This window comes from Cherax quadricarinatus, chromosome 47, assembly GCF_038502225.1.
Source record: "Cherax quadricarinatus isolate ZL_2023a chromosome 47, ASM3850222v1, whole genome shotgun sequence".
NCBI lineage: Eukaryota > Metazoa > Arthropoda > Malacostraca > Decapoda > Parastacidae > Cherax > Cherax quadricarinatus.
The window spans coordinates 7,696,478-7,714,406 of record NC_091338.1 but is presented as its reverse complement, the minus strand read 5'-3'; the positions used below and the strand labels follow the sequence as shown (position 1 = coordinate 7,714,406).

At 41.7% G+C, this 17,929-nt stretch overlaps 2 protein-coding genes across 2 annotated transcripts in view; one reads left to right on the top strand and one right to left on the bottom strand.

Moving 5' to 3' along the window:
* Positions 1-17,929, top strand: part of LOC128696526 (uncharacterized) — a 623,432-nt gene that overhangs the window by 202,392 nt on the left and 403,111 nt on the right. The window lies entirely within an intron of this gene.
* On the bottom strand, positions 15,387-17,868 carry LOC138854043 (uncharacterized). Its single transcript, XM_070094672.1, has 3 exons — positions 17,710-17,868; positions 15,909-17,568; positions 15,387-15,520 (listed from the first exon to the last, which is right to left on the bottom strand). The coding sequence occupies exons 1-2, from the start codon at positions 17,816-17,818 to the stop codon at positions 16,946-16,948; spliced, it is 732 nt and encodes a 243-aa protein (XP_069950773.1). The 5' UTR covers positions 17,819-17,868; the 3' UTR covers positions 15,387-15,520; positions 15,909-16,945.

Here is a 17,929-nt window from a genome sequence, read left to right as displayed (position 1 = left end):
AGGTATCACTGTGATGATATGTATGTTTTATAGGAAAAATTTTGCGTGTGGGTATGAGAAGGACGTGCCTAGTATGGGCCAATAGGCCTGCTGCAGTGTTCCTACTTTCTTATTTTCTTATATTTTTTTTAGTGATTAAGGTATCTTAATTCCATTTCTCGAATCTGCAGTAGACCGTACTATGGAAAGGTGATTCCCGAGTATTAGTAACTCCAGCTCAGCTGGAACAAAATCTCTGATTAGCTCTATTGTTTTTCCCTGAATCTAGGTGCTCGGGGAAATATAGATAGACTTTGTTCAACGTATGTAACTGTCATATAAAATAGAGAAACAGCACACTGCTGATGTATTCGCTTCTCTCCTTTCCCCCTCCCTCCACTCACATCCCACTCCCTCACAGCCTCTCACCTTTATTACCTCGTGTCTGGTTACTCGGGGGTTGGGGGAGTTGGAGGAGAGGTAGGGGGAAAGAGAGAGAGAGAGAGAGAGAGAGAGAGAGAGAGAGAGAGAGAGAGAGAGAGACCAGAAGAGATAGGGAGACGAAGAGTTGGGGAGGGAAGAAATGGTGGTGACTAAAAACAGCAGACAGGAGACAAGGGGAGACAGGTGGCGATGATATACTGACATGGAGAGACAGCTAATGACAGTAGCCCGGTTGATTAGGAGAGACAGGTAGTAGTGACGGTAGGCAAGTTGACAGTAATGGACTGACAAGGGGAAAGAGGTGGTGATTGTAGATGGGCTGACAATGGGAAACAGGTGGTGATTGTAGACGGGCTAACAAGGAGTGAGAGATGGCGGCAGAGGTGGTAGACGGGCTAACAGATAGTAGTAAAAACAGAAAAGTGGAATATATCCCACATATTCTAAAGGTATATCCTATAGCTTAGCACCAACAGACTGATCAGGTCGTTTACCGGGAGGTCTGGACTGGCACTGGGCAGCGAAGGCTTTGACCTGCAGAACACACCCTAAGACTAAGTGGTCTCCCAGCGGAGTGCGACCCGTCTGGGATTTTCAACTACCTTTTGCCTCATTAGCACATATGAACCACCAGCGCAAAACGACCTAACCACTCCTGAATTTCTATATTGGTAGCAATAAATATTTTTAAGTAACTGTGTCTAGTTCACCATTGTTGTCAGTGAAAAAAATCACGAGGCCCCCACACAAGATTTTCAGTCATGTGGTCCAGTGTTGAAAAAAAATTGACGCTTTTGCTGTAAAGGATAAAAGAGCTTGAGTTAGCAGGAAGGAAAAAATGCGGATGACAACCAAAGCTTAGTGTTGGTGATGGAGGTGTTGGTGATGGAGGTGTTGGTGGAGGTGTATGTGGAGATAGAAAGGTGATGGTTGGGTAAAAGTTTATCGTAAAATTATAGTGGAAATGTTGAAGCAATTCATCCTAAGCCGCCACCCAGGAACCTTGTGGCATTGTTTGGGTCCGTCCTGGACCCATCGTCGTCAAAAGTGGAAATATTGGTCGAGGTAATAGTGAAATTTTATTTATTTATTTTTTTTTTTGGGGGGGGGGGGAGGGAGAATTCGATGAAGTTTTTGTGGTGACGGAAAAGGTGTTGGAACGGATGTTGTCAGAGGAAACTTTGGCGGTGGTGTTTATGGAAGACACATGTGTTGCGTACAAAACTTACCAATGTTCTCTTCTTGCCCGACCTCCCACTTTCCCAGGAAAGATATATATATCAAGTTTTCTTTCTAGTTATCTTTTTGCCTTTTGCTTTCCTTCTTCACCCTCTCTCTCTCTCTCTCTCTCCTCCTTTCTCCCTCTCCCAAGTATATTTCTCGTCGTCTATGTCGCTAAAATCTATACCAGTACACAGTATCATCTACCATAGCTCTCATCATAGATAACCAGTTATCAAATTCTCGAGCGGAAAAGAGTCAATTTACTAACACAAGCCTATGTATCTATCCCTCGTCTTATCCTCGTCCTCCTTCCTTTCCTAACCTTCCCTCCTCCTCCTCCTCCTAAGTTCCTTTTCCCGTGGATATTTCATCTCTGACAAACACGTCGATTGTGTTTCCACCAACACCGATTTGTTTTTCCACAACCCACAAGTTTTGACATTAACCACAAATTTTCTTAGCCAGCTCCTTTTCCGCCAAACTGTCGATATTTTGGCTTCACAGGCTTTCCTTTTACCTCCTTTAAACCCCCCCTCCCCTTTCCCTCCAGTTTCCTTATACACAAAGTGCTGCTGTTATAGCTGGTATTACTATATTGCTGTTGCTACTTCTGTAGCTGCTGTTGTAGCTGCTGCTCCTACAGATGTTCTGCTGTAGCTACTGCTGATGTTGCAAGCGATAGGTGCTGCTGTTGTTGTACTGCTAATGGCGTTATAGATGCTGAACTACTGCTGCTACTGCTGCTGCTGCTGCTGCTGCTGCTGCTACTGCTACTGCTACTGCTGCTGCTACTGCTACTGCTGCTGCTGCTGCTGCTGCTGCTGCTGCTACTGCTACTGCTGCTGCTACTGCTACTGCTGCTGCTGCTACTGCTGCTGCTGCTGCTGCTGCTACTGCTTCTGCTACTGCTGCTGCTGCTGCTGCTACTGCTACTGCTGCTGCTGCTGCTGCTGCTGCTGCTGCTACTGCTGCTACTGCTGCTACTGCTACTGCTGCTGCTGCTGCTGCTGCTGCTGCTGCTGCTGCTGCTGCTACTGCTGCTGCTACTGCTACTGCTGCTGCTACTGCTGCTGCTGCTGCTGCTGCTGCTGCTGCTACTGCTGCTGCTACTGCTGCTGCTGCTGCTACTGCTGCTGCTGCTGCTGCTGCTGCTGCTGCTGCTGCTGCTGCTGCTTCAGAAGGTCCTGTTTCTCCTTTGGTTCCTGTACCGGAAAAAATGGTATGTTAGGTCTCTTGATTTTTTAAAATCAACAAACACGTAAATTATTATATTTATCCATTAAAATATTTCCTTCAAAAAGCTTATTTTCTGGGAGCTTCGAGCAGTACATTTTGTTTCGCTTGGACAATCCTGGACAGAGCTGGTTTTAATATTTAGCTCTTATTTTTATTAGAGCTTTGCGTATGTATATGCGTTGGTAGCGTTAGGCACCGTGCTTGGGAGGATAATATCAATATTTTCTGGCCAGTATTCTCTCCAAATATTACCCCAGGATATCTTATTCCCGCCAAATATTACTTCGAAACACGTTATTCCCGCTAAATATTACACTAAAACACCTTATTCCCACCAAAACACTGTATTCCCACCAGTTATTACCCTAAAATACTGCATTCCCGCCAAATATTACCTAGAAACTGTGTGTAGCTGCTGGGGTTACACACCTAAAACTTTCACCATTTCATAAATGCCATTTAATTTGTTCGTAACCCCTGGGCCGTGTAGCCGTATTAAAGTCTAGGAAGGAGAGCAACTTAATTAAGCGCAGCTTTTATGATCTTTAAGAAATTTAGATGATAAACGAGGCGCTGAAAACGTGTTCCAGACGAGACTATTACTCTCTCTCTGTCTTTATCTCTCTCTCTCTCTCTCTCTCTCTCTCTCCAAAAATAATATAATTTTGATAGTTTTTACTCCCCCCTTCCCCCTAGCTTCTCCTTTAGCCAAAGTTTTGATGAAATTATTTAATTCTGACGTGTGGTCCGCTACCTCAAAAAGTTTGTGCTCGTCAACACCAAAAATGGAACTCCAGCCTCTAAGACACTCGGGCAGTGAGGGAGGTGCATGCTGGGGAGGTAGAACAGGAGGAGGTTGGAGAGTGGGAGGTGCTGGGTAGTAGGGAGTGAGGATGGCAGGAGCAAGGTGAGAGGGACGAGAGGTGGAAGGGACAGAGGAAGGAGGGTGGGAGGTCTTGGATGAGAGAAAGGGATGGTCTGTGGGAGGTACAGGGAGAGAGGGTGGGAGGAAGGGACGGATCATCTAAGAGTTGGAGAGCGGGAGGATGGGAAGTGCAAGTTGGAAGGGAGGAAGGATCACTTGAAGGTCACCTGAAAGCCCTAACCCCTGAAATCTCCCGGTGTCATCTCATTTTATTAATAGTTGAGTTTTTGAACTATGTTCTTCGTGAAAGAATAATTAAAATTAGTCCTCATAGAACATAGAAGACTGTTTACATTAGATTGGAGATCTGATGTGTCTTCAGCAGATGCTGCTCATACAATTTCTAACACCGTCTCTAAAGGATGAGACGGTACTGTGATTTATGTCTCTCGGAAATGAGTATAAAAAAAAGTGAATTATGACGAGTATTGTACTTTGAGAAACAGACTTTTTTCACTGTGTCAGAGTCTCATTTTACTTTATTTTAATTTTTTGCTTTTTGCGTTTTGTTAAGATGTTAAATACAAATCTTCTTACTTTCAAAGTTATTAATTTTGCACGGATTTTGTTCGCTGTTTCACCATGATAACTCTTGCTGGAGGCTTTTGTCAAGTCTCTGGTAAAATACCTCAGCATTTTGTTGGTATTCCAGTGTATCTAAGGTGATGTCGTCATGGTTCAGCATTTGTGAGAGAAACGACATTCTCTAAATTCAGGATGCCCAGACCTGTGCAGCTGTTGAAGACATATGGAATAGATAAGGATAAACACTACGATATTTTAAATTTGGTGATAAAGTAGGTCATAGGGAGAAGTAGAATTCGATGTAATTATCCTGCAAGGAATTGTTGAATTCATCAAATGATGCGGTAGAAGCTCACAATATTGACTCACACTTGGAAAATCTTGGAAGGAATGGTCCCAAATCTGCACACAGAAATCACTCCCTACGAAAGTAAAAGACTGGGCAGGCGATGCAAAATGCCGCCAATAAAAAGTAGGGACGCCATTGGTACACTAAGAGAAAACACCATAAGTGTCCGGGGCCCAAAACTGTTCAACAGCCTCCCATCAAGCATTAGGGGAATTGCCAATAAACCCCTGGCTGCCTTCAAGAGAGAGCTGGACAGATACCTAAAGTCAGTGCCGGATCAGCCGGGCTGTGGCTCGTACGTCGGACTGCGTGCGGCCAGCAGTAACAGCCTAGTTGATCAGGCCCTGATCCATCGGGAGGCCTGGTCGTGGACCGGGCCGCGGGGGCGTTGATCCCCGGAATAACCTCCAGGTAACCTCCAGGTAACCAGGTAACTCAGGAATCTAGTAATTATCCTGAGCAACTGCTGAGGAATTCACGAATCAGCAAAGAAAGATAGTTGCCTTGAAAATCTTGAAAATCTCATCCTAGGTATCATCCTTCTGGAAGACCTCAACCTCCCACGTAAAAAATGGAAGATGGCGAGTCATAGCATTGAGTCAGTAATAGTTACTGTCAGCGCGTTGGCTCAACAGACATACCAGGAAGCTAACAGGATTATGAGAAGCCGAATTAGCTCCCTGGTACGAATTATTAGGAGAAAATGAGAGTCAAGAAGCTAGCGTAAGACGTTCTTGAGGTCATAAACTAAGTGAGACATTCAGGAAGAAACAAAAACAAAGAAAAAATACATGAAAAGGCGTGTGTGTGGGTGAGGATGGGAGTATTTTTTAAGCAAAATTGGATTCATCAGTAGTGTGCTGCTACCCTATTCTGTATGATAATTACACAGTGGGAACAAAGGCTAGCTATGTTCCCCTGAACGGAAGAGTAGAGAGAAGAATGGGAGGGGTGGATATGAGAAGGGATAGGTAGAGAGAATAGTGCGAGGGGAGGAGGAGGAGGTGATGTGGAGGGTTTTCCCCCCTGGGTAGTAAGTCTTGAACCTCATTGTGTATGGGCGGCCACATGGGCGTCCCTCAGGGAAATAAGAGGGACTTCTTAGTTTTTAAGAGACAGCGAGCACGAGCGGACTTGCTATAAAAATTGCTGAAGCACATTAGGAGCGATTTGGATTCTGGTCCATTTTCACCCGCGCGGGTTCCATTGTCACTGCTGTAAAATGTAGCTGCTGCTACGGCTGCTGGAGGCCCCGTGCGTCGTTACTAGTCACTGTAGTTTAGCAGTGACTGTCTTTGTCCACTTCTCAGGTTATGAACCATTTTTTACGCTATGATAATTCATTAAGCTTCATAAATGTTTACGTTTTAGAGATATGATGCCCCATAAACTAAATAAAACTTTGCATGCCTCGTTATCACCTCTTCTGGAGTTCGATCCTCTTCATTAAAAAATCTAAATTAATATTTTGCTATACAGCACCCGTTAGAGATAGTCTGAACATGATATAGATGGAAAGGTTTTCATAGAACCAAAATTGCTGCATAGCCACGTAAGATAATTAGCTGCAAAAAAAAATTAATGAAGAGAGAAGGAAAGAAACTCACTGCAGATGACAAAGAAGTATGGAAGAAACTAAAGTAATAACAAGGAACAAACCAAGACTAGTAAACTCACGCTACAAGACACGCTATACTAATGAAGTAATGTAGATGCTGAAGGCCCTGGAAGCGACATAATGGCACCTGAAAATATATTTCTCTAGGTTTTCAGGGGAGTTGAATCACTATGTAAGACCATCGTTATAACCTTCAAGTTAAGTAAAAGGGCACAAGTGCAACTGATGTGACATTTTATTGTGGCAGCGTTTCTCTCTCCAGGAACTTTGTCAACCCGTCACCGTAACGGCTTGACAAAGCTCCTGGAGAGCGAAACGTTGCCATAATAAAATGCCACATTAGTTGCACTTGTGTCCTTTTACCTAACATATTGTCGGTAATTCTACCAACATTATTACGATCCTGAAGTTGCTAGATAGAGGACAGTTATCGGTAGCTGGAAACTGGCAAAAATAGTACCAGTATTTAATGGAAGACAGAAGGTAGGGACTAGATTACAAAATAGCATCACTGACATGCTTCTTGTTATAGAAAATTGTGGGTGAAGTGAAGCACCCGGAGAGGCTTCATAATTTAATTTAGGGACAGGAATTTCTGTCTGGAGAACGTTATTTGCAACACTCAGTAAGTGTTTGGGGACCGCGACTTTTCAACGAATCATAAGGGGGATCGTCCAAAAAAAACTTGTCTTTAAGAGGGAGCTCGACAGATTCCTCAAAATAGTTCCCGATCAACCTGATTGTGGTACATACTCTGGACTACTAGAGGCGGGCACTAACAGCTTGACCGATCAGGCCAGCAACCAAGAGGACTGGTCTGGGACCGGGCCGCAGGGGCGGTGACATCTGGAAGCGACTCCAAATTAACTCTAAATATTTTTATGAAAATTAGGCACATGTGCAACATTTGGGTACTTTTATTGTACAAATTCAAGGACATAATTGGAAGACTGAAGAACTGTATACAAAAGCTTAGGTAATCAGTACCTCAGCCTTGGAGTTGGTGTGAAGAGCACTGTGGTCGTGAAAATGTGACACGGCAACAAAGGGTCACAACTAGAAGTTGAAAACTCAGGTGAGTCACAGGGATGTTGGGAAGTACTTCTTCAGAGTTGTCAGGAAGAGGAACAACCTGGAGAGTGATGTAGTGGAGGCAGGATCCATACATAGCTTTAAGAAGAGATATGGTAAAGCTGATGGAGCAGGGAGAGTGTGGACTTAGTAGCGACAAGTGAAGAGGCGGGGCCAGGAGCTATGAATCGACCCCTGCAACCACAATTAGGTGAGTACAGTACCTACACCAACGCACTAGCAAATGCTTACTCCGTTACTAACAGTCGCACGCGCATGATAGCACGCACACATCACCCGAATAACCACTGCAGCAAACGCGAGACTGGTAAATTTAAGGACAGCTTTCAGGAGCGTTAACAAGAAGTCATTCATAACAATGGGCTGGAAAGACACGTCAGCAAACACTAGAACATAGTGGTTTCTTATGTGTCTTTCTAAACCAGCTTGTTGGTTGTACAAGAATGGTATACAATACCGTCAAGACGAAAATTTACACATTTGCAACATCTGGGTATCTTTATCGTAGACGTTTCGCCATCCAGTGCCTTTATCAATACAGATTCTTGGACATTACTTGAACCTTTATCTGTATTGATAAAGCCACTGCATGGCGAAACGTCTACAATAAAGATACCCCGATGTTGCAAATGTCTAAATTTTCAGATTTTTGGTATCTATTGCCGAGGTTCATGACATTCAGCATTGACAATGGGTTGAGCAAATATTCTGTTAGGTTAACATCAAAATGGTATAAAATACCGACAGGTTGGTAGGTAAGACACATAGGCAACAGTTAGGCAACTTTATTCCGAAACGTTTCGCCTACACAGTAGGCTTCTTCAGTCGAATACAGAAAGTAGGCAGGAACAGTAGAGATGTGAAGACGATTAGGTTAGGTTAGGTTAGGTGGATTTGTGAAGAACCTGCCAACAGGCCAACAGGCCTATTGCAGTGTTCTTCCTTTTTTGTGTTCTTATACAAGGTATACATTAGGCCCGTCTTGGAGTACTCAGCGCCAGTATGGAATCGCATCTGGTAAATTATGTAAAGTTGCAAAAAAGTACCAAGGTTGGCAATAAAACTAGTCCTAGAGTTGAGGTATATGAAATGTAAAGGGAGGCTAGAGATGCTAAACCTGGCGACACTAGAGGACAGAAGGGCAAGACCTGACATGATTACGAAGTACAAAATACTCATAGAAATTGACAGGGCGGACAGGGAGTGTGAGAGACGGGTCTCAGGTACACGAGGTCACAGCTGGAAGTTGAAAGCACAGATGAGCCACAGTGATGTTAGGAAATACTTCTTTAGCCCTAGAGTGATCAGGAAGCGGGACGACCTTGACAGGGAAATGGTTGATGTAGAATCCATACATAGCTTTAAGACTAGGTGTAATATGGCACACACAGTCAGGACAGAGAGTGAAACCAGTAGCGGCCGGAAGAGAGGAGGGGCCAGGAGCTGAGACATGACCTTGCAACAATAATTAGATGAAAACACCAAATCTCATCCAACCACCCCCACTTAACCCCTCCACCTCACTCGCACCACCTCAACCCCTCCGCCCCACCCCACCCCTCCACCTCACCCCAACAACCTCACCCCAACAACCTCACCCCACCATCTCAACCACCCACACCCGGGAAAGTTATCAGGCACAAATATCAAGATTCTTTACGGCACTTAATGAGGTGAGTACATGAAGCAGAATGTGAAAGAGGGAAGAGAAAGGAATGGGAAGACAGCGGAAGGAGGGGAAAGAGGGAGGAATGCAGGCAAGGATGAGAAAAGGAAGGATAGAAGGGAAGGTTAGGTCAGGTAAAATTCATCAAGAAACAGAACAAGTGTTTCCAGACTCGAGTCTGGAAAGAGTCCTGGACTGTTTGACGTAAAGGTCATATTCCTATAGAGAAGCATTGAATTCTGAGCCCTTGAGGAGGTCAAGCTGGACCTCCCCGCACGTCAGAGTACAAGTACAGGAGTACAGAATTCTTCACAGTACTTAACAGAAGCATTTATTAAAGCGACGACTAAGTTCAAGCAATAATAACTACGAAGGAAAATTAGCAACCAAAAAAATATATAAAAAATAGTGTGAAATTGTATGCAGTAAGAAAATTAGGATAATTTAGAAGAGTAAAGACGATTATGCATGCAAAATTTGCTGATAAATCAGGGGAGTATACAGGAACTATACACCAAACAGATGATTTAGAGCAATTTCGGAAAGAAAAATATAACCTAAAATGCGATAAAGCTGGAGGTACGAGAGAGTGAGGAAGAGGGAGGGATTAGGTACACCCGCAGTGTGCTGCTGTTCTGTGTTATTGTTGCACTGTGAGAACACCCGCAGTGTGCTGCTGTTCTACTGTGTTATTGTTGCACTACGAGAACATCCGAATTGTGCTGCAGTTCTGTGTTATTGTTGCACTGAAAACACCCGCAGTGTTTTGCTGTTCTACTGTGTTATTGTTGCACTGTGAGAACACCCGCAGTGTGTTAATGTTGCACTGTGGGAACACCCGCAGTGTGTTAATGTTGCACTGTGGGAACACCCGCAGTGTGTTAATGTTGCACTGTGGGAACACCCGCAGTGTGCTAATGTTGCACTGTGGGAACACCCGCAGTGTGCTAATGTTGCACTGTGGGAACACCCGCAGTGTGCTGCTGTCCTACTGAGGATAATTACACTTTCTGTGTCCCATTGATATACCACTGACGGAATTCGAGAGTCTGTCTACTCTCGCAGTTCTGCCCTGGGCCAGGCTTGTCTAGTGCTTGTCTGGTTAACCAGGCTGTTAGTACTGGTGGTTCGCTGGCCCATATATCGATCAAAGCCTTGCATAGTGGGACACTCTTTGATATAAATTTATAAACGTTCTCTTCCATAGTTCCAAATACCTCTTACAGTATCAACATTCTCCTCTTTCCTTCCTTTTCCTGTAGCAAATTTAGTCTCGTTTACTTCAACGTTCCCTGGGTTTTCCTGGTTGTCCTTCTCTGGGTTTTTCCTGGTTATCCTTCTCTGTGGTTTTCCTGGTTATCCTTCTCTGTGGTTTTCCTGGTTATCCTTCTCTGGGTTTGCCTGGTTATCCTTCTCTGGGTTTTCCTGGTTATTCTTCTCTGGGGTTTTCCTGGTTATCCTTCTCTGGGTTTTCCTGGCTATTCGTTTCTGGGTTTTCCTGGCTATCTTTCTCTGGGGGTTTCGTAGCTATCCATCTCTGGGTTTTCCTAGCTATCCTTCTCTGGGGTTTTCCTAGCTATCCTTTTCTGGGTTTTCCTAGCTATCCTTCTCTGGGGTTTTCCTAGCTATCCATCTCTGGGTTTTCCTAGCTATCCTTCTCTGGGATTTTCCTAGCTATCCATCTCTGGGTTTTCCTAGCTATCCATCTCTGGGTTTTCCTAGCTATCCTTCTCTGGGTTTTCCTAGCTATCCATCTCTGGGTTTTCCTAGCTATCCTTCTCTGGGTTTTCCTAGCTATCCATCTCTGGGTTTTCCTAGCTATCCTTCTCTGGGTTTTCCTAGCTATCCATCTCTGGGTTTTCCTAGCTATCCTTCTCTGGGTTTTCCTAGCTAACAATCTCTGGGTTTTCCTAGCTATCCTTCTCTGGGTTTTCCTAGCTAACAATCTCTGGGTTTTCCTAGCTATCCTTCTCTGGGTTTTCCTAGCTAACAATCTCTGGGTTTTCCTAGCTATCCTTCTCTGGGGTTTTCCTAGTGTTTCACCACTCTGTCTTTAATACCTCTATGTGTCTTGTGTTCATTTATTATGCATAGCCTTACCTGTCTCACCTTCGTTGTTCTTTGTCTTAGCTTCTAGACTTTCATTAAATATTCAATCTTTCTCCGTTTCCTCCTACCACTGATTATATATATATATATATATATATATATAAATATATATATATATATATATATATATATATATATATATAAATATATATATATATATATAAATATAAGTAGTCGATTTTTCCACTGGGGGCACCCTTCCGGTTTAGGGCCTTCCACTGGGCGCACCCTTCCGGTTTAGGCCTTCCACTGGGCGCACCCTTCCGGTTTAGGCGTTCCACTGAGCGCACCCTTCCGGTCTAGGACCAGCAGCTGGAGGGTCACCTTTTCACACCTAGGTGTTACTTCCGGTTTTGACCATGACCTCGCCCTCGAGACTACCTCACCCTTGACCCCCCCAACCAATACCCCCACTCCCCACGACCCCCCCGCCTCGCGACCCCAGCATCGCGCCGCGCGCCCGCGCGCCCCCGCCCGCCCCGCGCGCCCGCCCGCGCGCCCGCCCGCGCGCCCCGCCCCGCCCGCGCGCCCGCCCGCGCCCTTCGCGAGCCCCGCCGCGCCTTCTGCTGCGCCTTCTGCAGCGTCGTCCGGATCGCCCCCGCGCCTCGAATTTTTTTCCGATTTTTTTCGAATTTTTTTTGAATTTCATTTTCTTGTGCTCTCCATCTCCTTGGATCAAGGTTTTTTGGATTGCCCCTCCTTCCACCCCCCATCCCCAAAAAATTTCTCAATATTACCAAGTTTTTGCATTCCCCCCTATGGGGGTTTCTCCATCTCCTCGGATCAAATTTTTTGAGGTTCCCCCTCTCACTTTCACCCCCATCCCAAAATTTCTCAATATTACCAAGTTTTTGGATTCCCCCCTATGGGGGTTTCGAAATTCTCCATCTCCTCGGATCAAGTTTTTTGGATCCCCCCTATGGGGTTTTCGAAATTCTCCATCTCCTCGGATCCCCCTCCCACTTTCACCCCCCAACCCCAAAAATTTGGATTACCCCTCCCACTTTCACCCCAAATTTTCTCGACAATACCATGACTCCATCTCCTCAGATCAAATTTTTAAGGTTCCCCCTCCCACTTTCACCCCCCCAATCCCAAAAATTTCTCGATAATACAAGTTTTTGGATTCCCCCCCCTATGGGGGTTTTGAATTTCTTATGATCACCTTGGATCAAATTTTTGGATTACCCCTCCCACTTTCACCCACCCCCCAACCTCAAATTTTTCTCGATAATACAAGTTTTGGATTCCCCCCTATGGGGTTTTCGAAATTCTCCTCGGATCAAAGTTTTTGGAATCCCCCCTCTGGGGGTAAGCATTCAAAATAGACTCCTCCTATGGGGGCATGCTTACTACAGGTCTAAAAGTTTCCTCTCATTAAGTCAAATGAACTAAAAGTTTCCCCTTATTATTTTAAAATGAACTAAGAAGGGTGTTTACTCGGCGGTTAGTATTCCACTCATTAAGTTAAATGAACTAAAAAAAGCGTTTACTCGGCGGTCAGTGACGTCACGCGATGACCCCCACACACACAGGCTGAATCTTGTCGTTCAGACAATAACTTAAAATGCAGGATAACACTATTTATTATACAACCAATGCATTTCATATACAACATAGGGAAAACATTTTCACTCTTAACCCAGGTTAATCCAAATAATTTCACATTTTTGTTTCGTTAATACCCACAACAATCCAACAATTTCTTTACAACACAAGTCTAGACATTTTTGTAACTATTTCATCTCAGGTCACTCCCCCACGAAGTAACCTCCTCCCCACCCTCCCGAACCCTCACACTCCAACCAACACCTCACAATTTTCACTCATAACCCCCAATTTTTCTCGTTTTAACCCTTTTAGTTCATTAAAGTTAATTAGGGGATACAGTACATCAGAAAGTCACCACAACACTTATAACCACTTTTCGATAAATTCACCAGTCACAATTTTACATATTACGAAGTTAATACGCACTTTTACTTTGAACACCTTCAAAACACTCTCTTAAATCATTTGAATACTCACAAAAATACCTTTATACATTTCAAAACATCACTGAAATACTCCAAAACATCATTCGAACACCCCCAAAATCACCTCTAAATACTCCCAGAACACCTTCATAAGTACTCTTGCACATCATTTGAACACCTTCATAAGTACTCTCATAATCATTTGTACACCTTCAAAAAACACCTTTGAATACTCACATAAACACCCTTGAACACCTTCAAAACACCTTCAAAGCACTCTCATAATCATTTGAACACACTCAAAACACCTTTGAATAACCTCAAAACACCTTTGAACACCTTCAAAACACTCTTGAACACCTTCAAAACACCCTTGAACACCTTCAAAAACAACATTTGAACACACTCAAAACACCTTTGAACATTTCCAAAACACTATTTGAGTACTCCCAAATAAGATTTTACATCTCTAATTTATCTGCACTTTCATTAAATTACAACTCATCCCTCAGTCTCCAGACTAGGCATTTTCTCGTTTTTACCCTTTTAGTTCATTAAAGTTATTAAGGGGGCACAATACATCAGAAAAAAAAAAAGTCACAAAAACTAACTCAAACACTTTACTTTGAACACCCCCAAAAACACTCTCATAATCATTTGTACACCTTCAAAAAACACCTTTGAATACTCACATAAACACCCTTGAACACCTTCAAAACACCTTTGAATAACCTCAAAACACCTTTGAACACCTTCAAAACACCCTTGAACACCCTTGATCACCTTCAAAAAACAACATTTGAACACACTCAAAACACCTTTGAACACCTTTGAACACCTTTGAACATTTCCAAACAACACTGAAACACTTCCAAAAACACCATTTGAGTACTCCCAAATACACCACTGAATACTAAAACACCACTGAATACACTCAAAAACACCACCAAAATCACCATAAACTAAGATCAACACCCACATCCCACAACACCCACAACCCACAACACCCACAATTTTTTCTCGTTTTAACCCTTTTAGTTCATTAAAGTTAATAAGGGGCCACACTACATCAGAAAAAGTCACAAAAACAACCCACTTATAACGTCTTTTCGGTATCTCTAGTTCGACAACAACACCCACATCCCACATCACCCACATCCCACATCCCACACACACACACAGACACACACACACACACATCCCTAACCTAGCCTAACCTAACCTAACCTAACCTAACCTAACCTAACCTAACTTATCCTAACCTAGCCTAACCTAACCTAACCTAACCTTACCTAACTTATCCTAACCTAACCTAACCTAGCCTAACCTAACCTAACTTAACCTAACCTAACCTAACCTAACCGAACCTACCCTAACCTAACCTTACCTAACATAACCTAACCTAGCCTAACCTAACCTAACCTAACTTAACCTAACCCAACCTAACCTAACCTAACCTAGCCTAACCTAACTTAACCTAACCTAACCTAACCTAACTTATCCTAACCTAACACAACCTAACCTTACCTAACATAACCTAACCTAACCTAACCAAACCTAACCTAACTTAACCTATCCTAACCTTACCTAACTTATCCTAACCTAACCTAACCTAACCTTACCTAACATAATCTAACCTATCTTATCCTAATCCAACCTAACCTAACCTTACCTAACCTAACCTATCTTATCCTAATCTAACCTTGCCTAACCTAACCTATCTTATCCTAATCCAACCTAACCTAGCCGAACTAGTCCTAAAATATATTGGAACACCCCCAAAACACTATTTGAGTACTCCAGAATTACTTTGAACGACTCCATTTTGGATATATCCAAATTAGTTTTGAAAAACTTTATCGTAAAATCGAACATTATTTTCTTGTTGGTAAAACACACTCAATGGTAGAAATATTTACTCGATTTCCGAATAGAAGCACTGTCCTCGCTCTGAGAGACTCATTGTGGGTCACCCCAACACATGGTGTAATGCGCTTCACACCCAAGGTAGAACATAACACCTGCTTCAACTCAGGACAGACAGGCGCCATGAAATGCGGGTAACATCCATGGTAGAAAATCATCTCTTTCCAGACCAAATGTATCCTCTTGTTCTAAAATTTGGTGAGGTCATTGCTTTTTAGTTCATTTTAAAATAATAAGGGGAAGATTGAGATATAACATTTGTATTCTACCTCATTACATTTTTTTTTCATGGTAAGGTTTGATTTAAAACTTCATCATGTCTTAAAAATTTTTATTAAACATTTCTCTTTTTAATGAATGAAACATATTAATCTTGGTGTAACAACACGATCTAAACATCATAAATCCTCCTCTCTAAGTCTTGTTCTTCCAAGTCCCGTCACATCGGTACCTGTAAATTTTAATATAATTCATTAGCATATAATGTGGAGAAATTTGCACCATCACCTGTAAAAGATATAACCAACTAAAAGTTACTTATTTTTTCACTATCCCAAGCATATTCTTCTCGTTAACTTAAATATCTCCCCATTCATGACTTAAAAAAGCATGATCATGATGTAAGTATTATGGTAGACATGATTCTCGGTGTTCAGGTAGAGAAAGTCGAAAAAGGTAAGTGTTACATTTTCATGAAGAGATAAATATGAGTTATTAATTCAAATATATCTCTCTTCAAGTTATAATTACTTCCTCATAATAATTTAAATGAATTAATCCTTCCTCATATTATTTAAAATGAATTAATCCACTGATACAAGGTAAATAATTTTGCTTACCTCATGAGGGATACCAAGCACTTCCTTCAATTCTAGAAGACAATAACTTCGAATCATCTTCTAATTCTTGACCTTGGTTAATGTTTTTCATTTCTTCTTTGACAACCATGGTTGATCGAATACCTTCTTCCTTAAATTTCATTATCATATCTTCGAGTATAGGTTTATAGTGCGTATTCCAGATATAATCATTTGAAGTTTCACACCTCCCAATACCTTTCAGAAAGATAACCTCGCGTATATTTTTATTGTCTTTCACACTTTTTATGAGTCTCTCAATGGATTCCTTGAAATATCTTATTCTGTCTGCGATAGTATCTTTCTTTAAACCATACACCAAATGAGCATCTCTTGATTTTTCAATTAAATTTTGAGAAATGGTATTTTCCTCCAATGGTCCAGCAATACCAAATTGGCTTATTATGGCTGCTAAATAAGGAAGATTCAATTTTCTTTGATCCGGTGAAGGTTCAAACTCGATAACATTTCCAGGAGTATCACGATCTTCAACTCTGCATCTTCTAAGATTAAATAATGGTTCTCTACTCCGATACACATCAGCATAAGGATATTTCTTACCCAAATAATAACTTGCACCATATCCTTTTATAGCAACACAATTCACATGAAAAACAATGCAGACGTTGTCACGACAATATTTTTCATCGTACAATTTTCCTTCTTCAATTTTAAAATATTTTTCCATCCTATTGGCTGTCTCCATTTTTCTTGATCTGGTTAGTCGCACCCTGCTGGAAGAGGTACTAATGCACGACCATCAGAGAACAGAGATTTTTATACTCAGCACCGTTCCTGCCAGACGTATGATCTCTATTCAGTTGCCTAATAAGGTTTTAGACTGCTGGTGAATAAGAAAGTATTATAGAGATATTTTATTTGACATATTTTACAATAATGATAACAATATTTCTATGACGTTTTTTTAATTCCTTTGCAAAATCAAGAACTTTCCCCTTGTTAACTTAAATGAACTAAAAATGCTGGTGAATAAAACAAAAAAGTATTATAGAGATATTTTATTTGGCATATTTTACAATAATGATGATAATATTTCTACGACGTTTTTTTAATTCCTTTGCAAAATCAAGAATGATTTTAAGATATGCATGCCATTCACCTCCGGCTGAAGCACACCCAATTCCTTCTGGAAACACGACTTTTTCCATTATAATCCCGTTGGGATCTGTTAATAACCACTTAACAAGTTCATTCATGCACTCTTTGAACATAATCTCACGACCTTTCTTTGTATCTAAATATTTGCATGTATTATAGTAGGCCTTATCAACTTTACAGTTCATATAATACTTATGTGGAGGCCCCATCGCATACTGTGCGAACATATTAACAATCATGGGGTTATTTTTTCCATTATTTACAAATTTTATGCTTCCAAATTTATCACGAGTGACTTCACTAGCTAGATTTGCTTTATGACATCCAGGTGATCTAAATAAATAAGGATTGCTAAGTGGTAAAACCTGACTTAAAGCATCAGCAAGACCTCCCTTTTTCAATTTAACAGCGCAACAATTTGCTTGTTGTACTAAAAGAATTTTATCACTGCCACTAAAATCTTTTGTAATATTCCCTTGCATTACCAAAAGATATTTTTCTTCATCTTTTGTTGCTTCTTTACCTGCAATTTTGATAAAATATTAGTATTATATCCCAAAAATTAAGTTTGTTACACAACAAATGAAAAAATATTTCTCATTAGAATTTCTAAAAATTACAATTTGGTTGAATTTTACTCATTAATATCTCATTAAAAACTCACGTTCAAAATCTTCCATTGCTATAAGCATTTCTTTATCGGTGAGATATTGATCACAACCCTCCAAAACGAAGGAAGGTGACTGATCAAGGTCTTCTATCGAATTAATCATTTCTTTATCAGTTCAGTGGTGTGTAGACACTTGCTTCTGTAACAAATTTTTCACATGTAACTTCCACGTCTTCATCTAAATACTCTTGTAACTCAATATGGACGTGTCTTC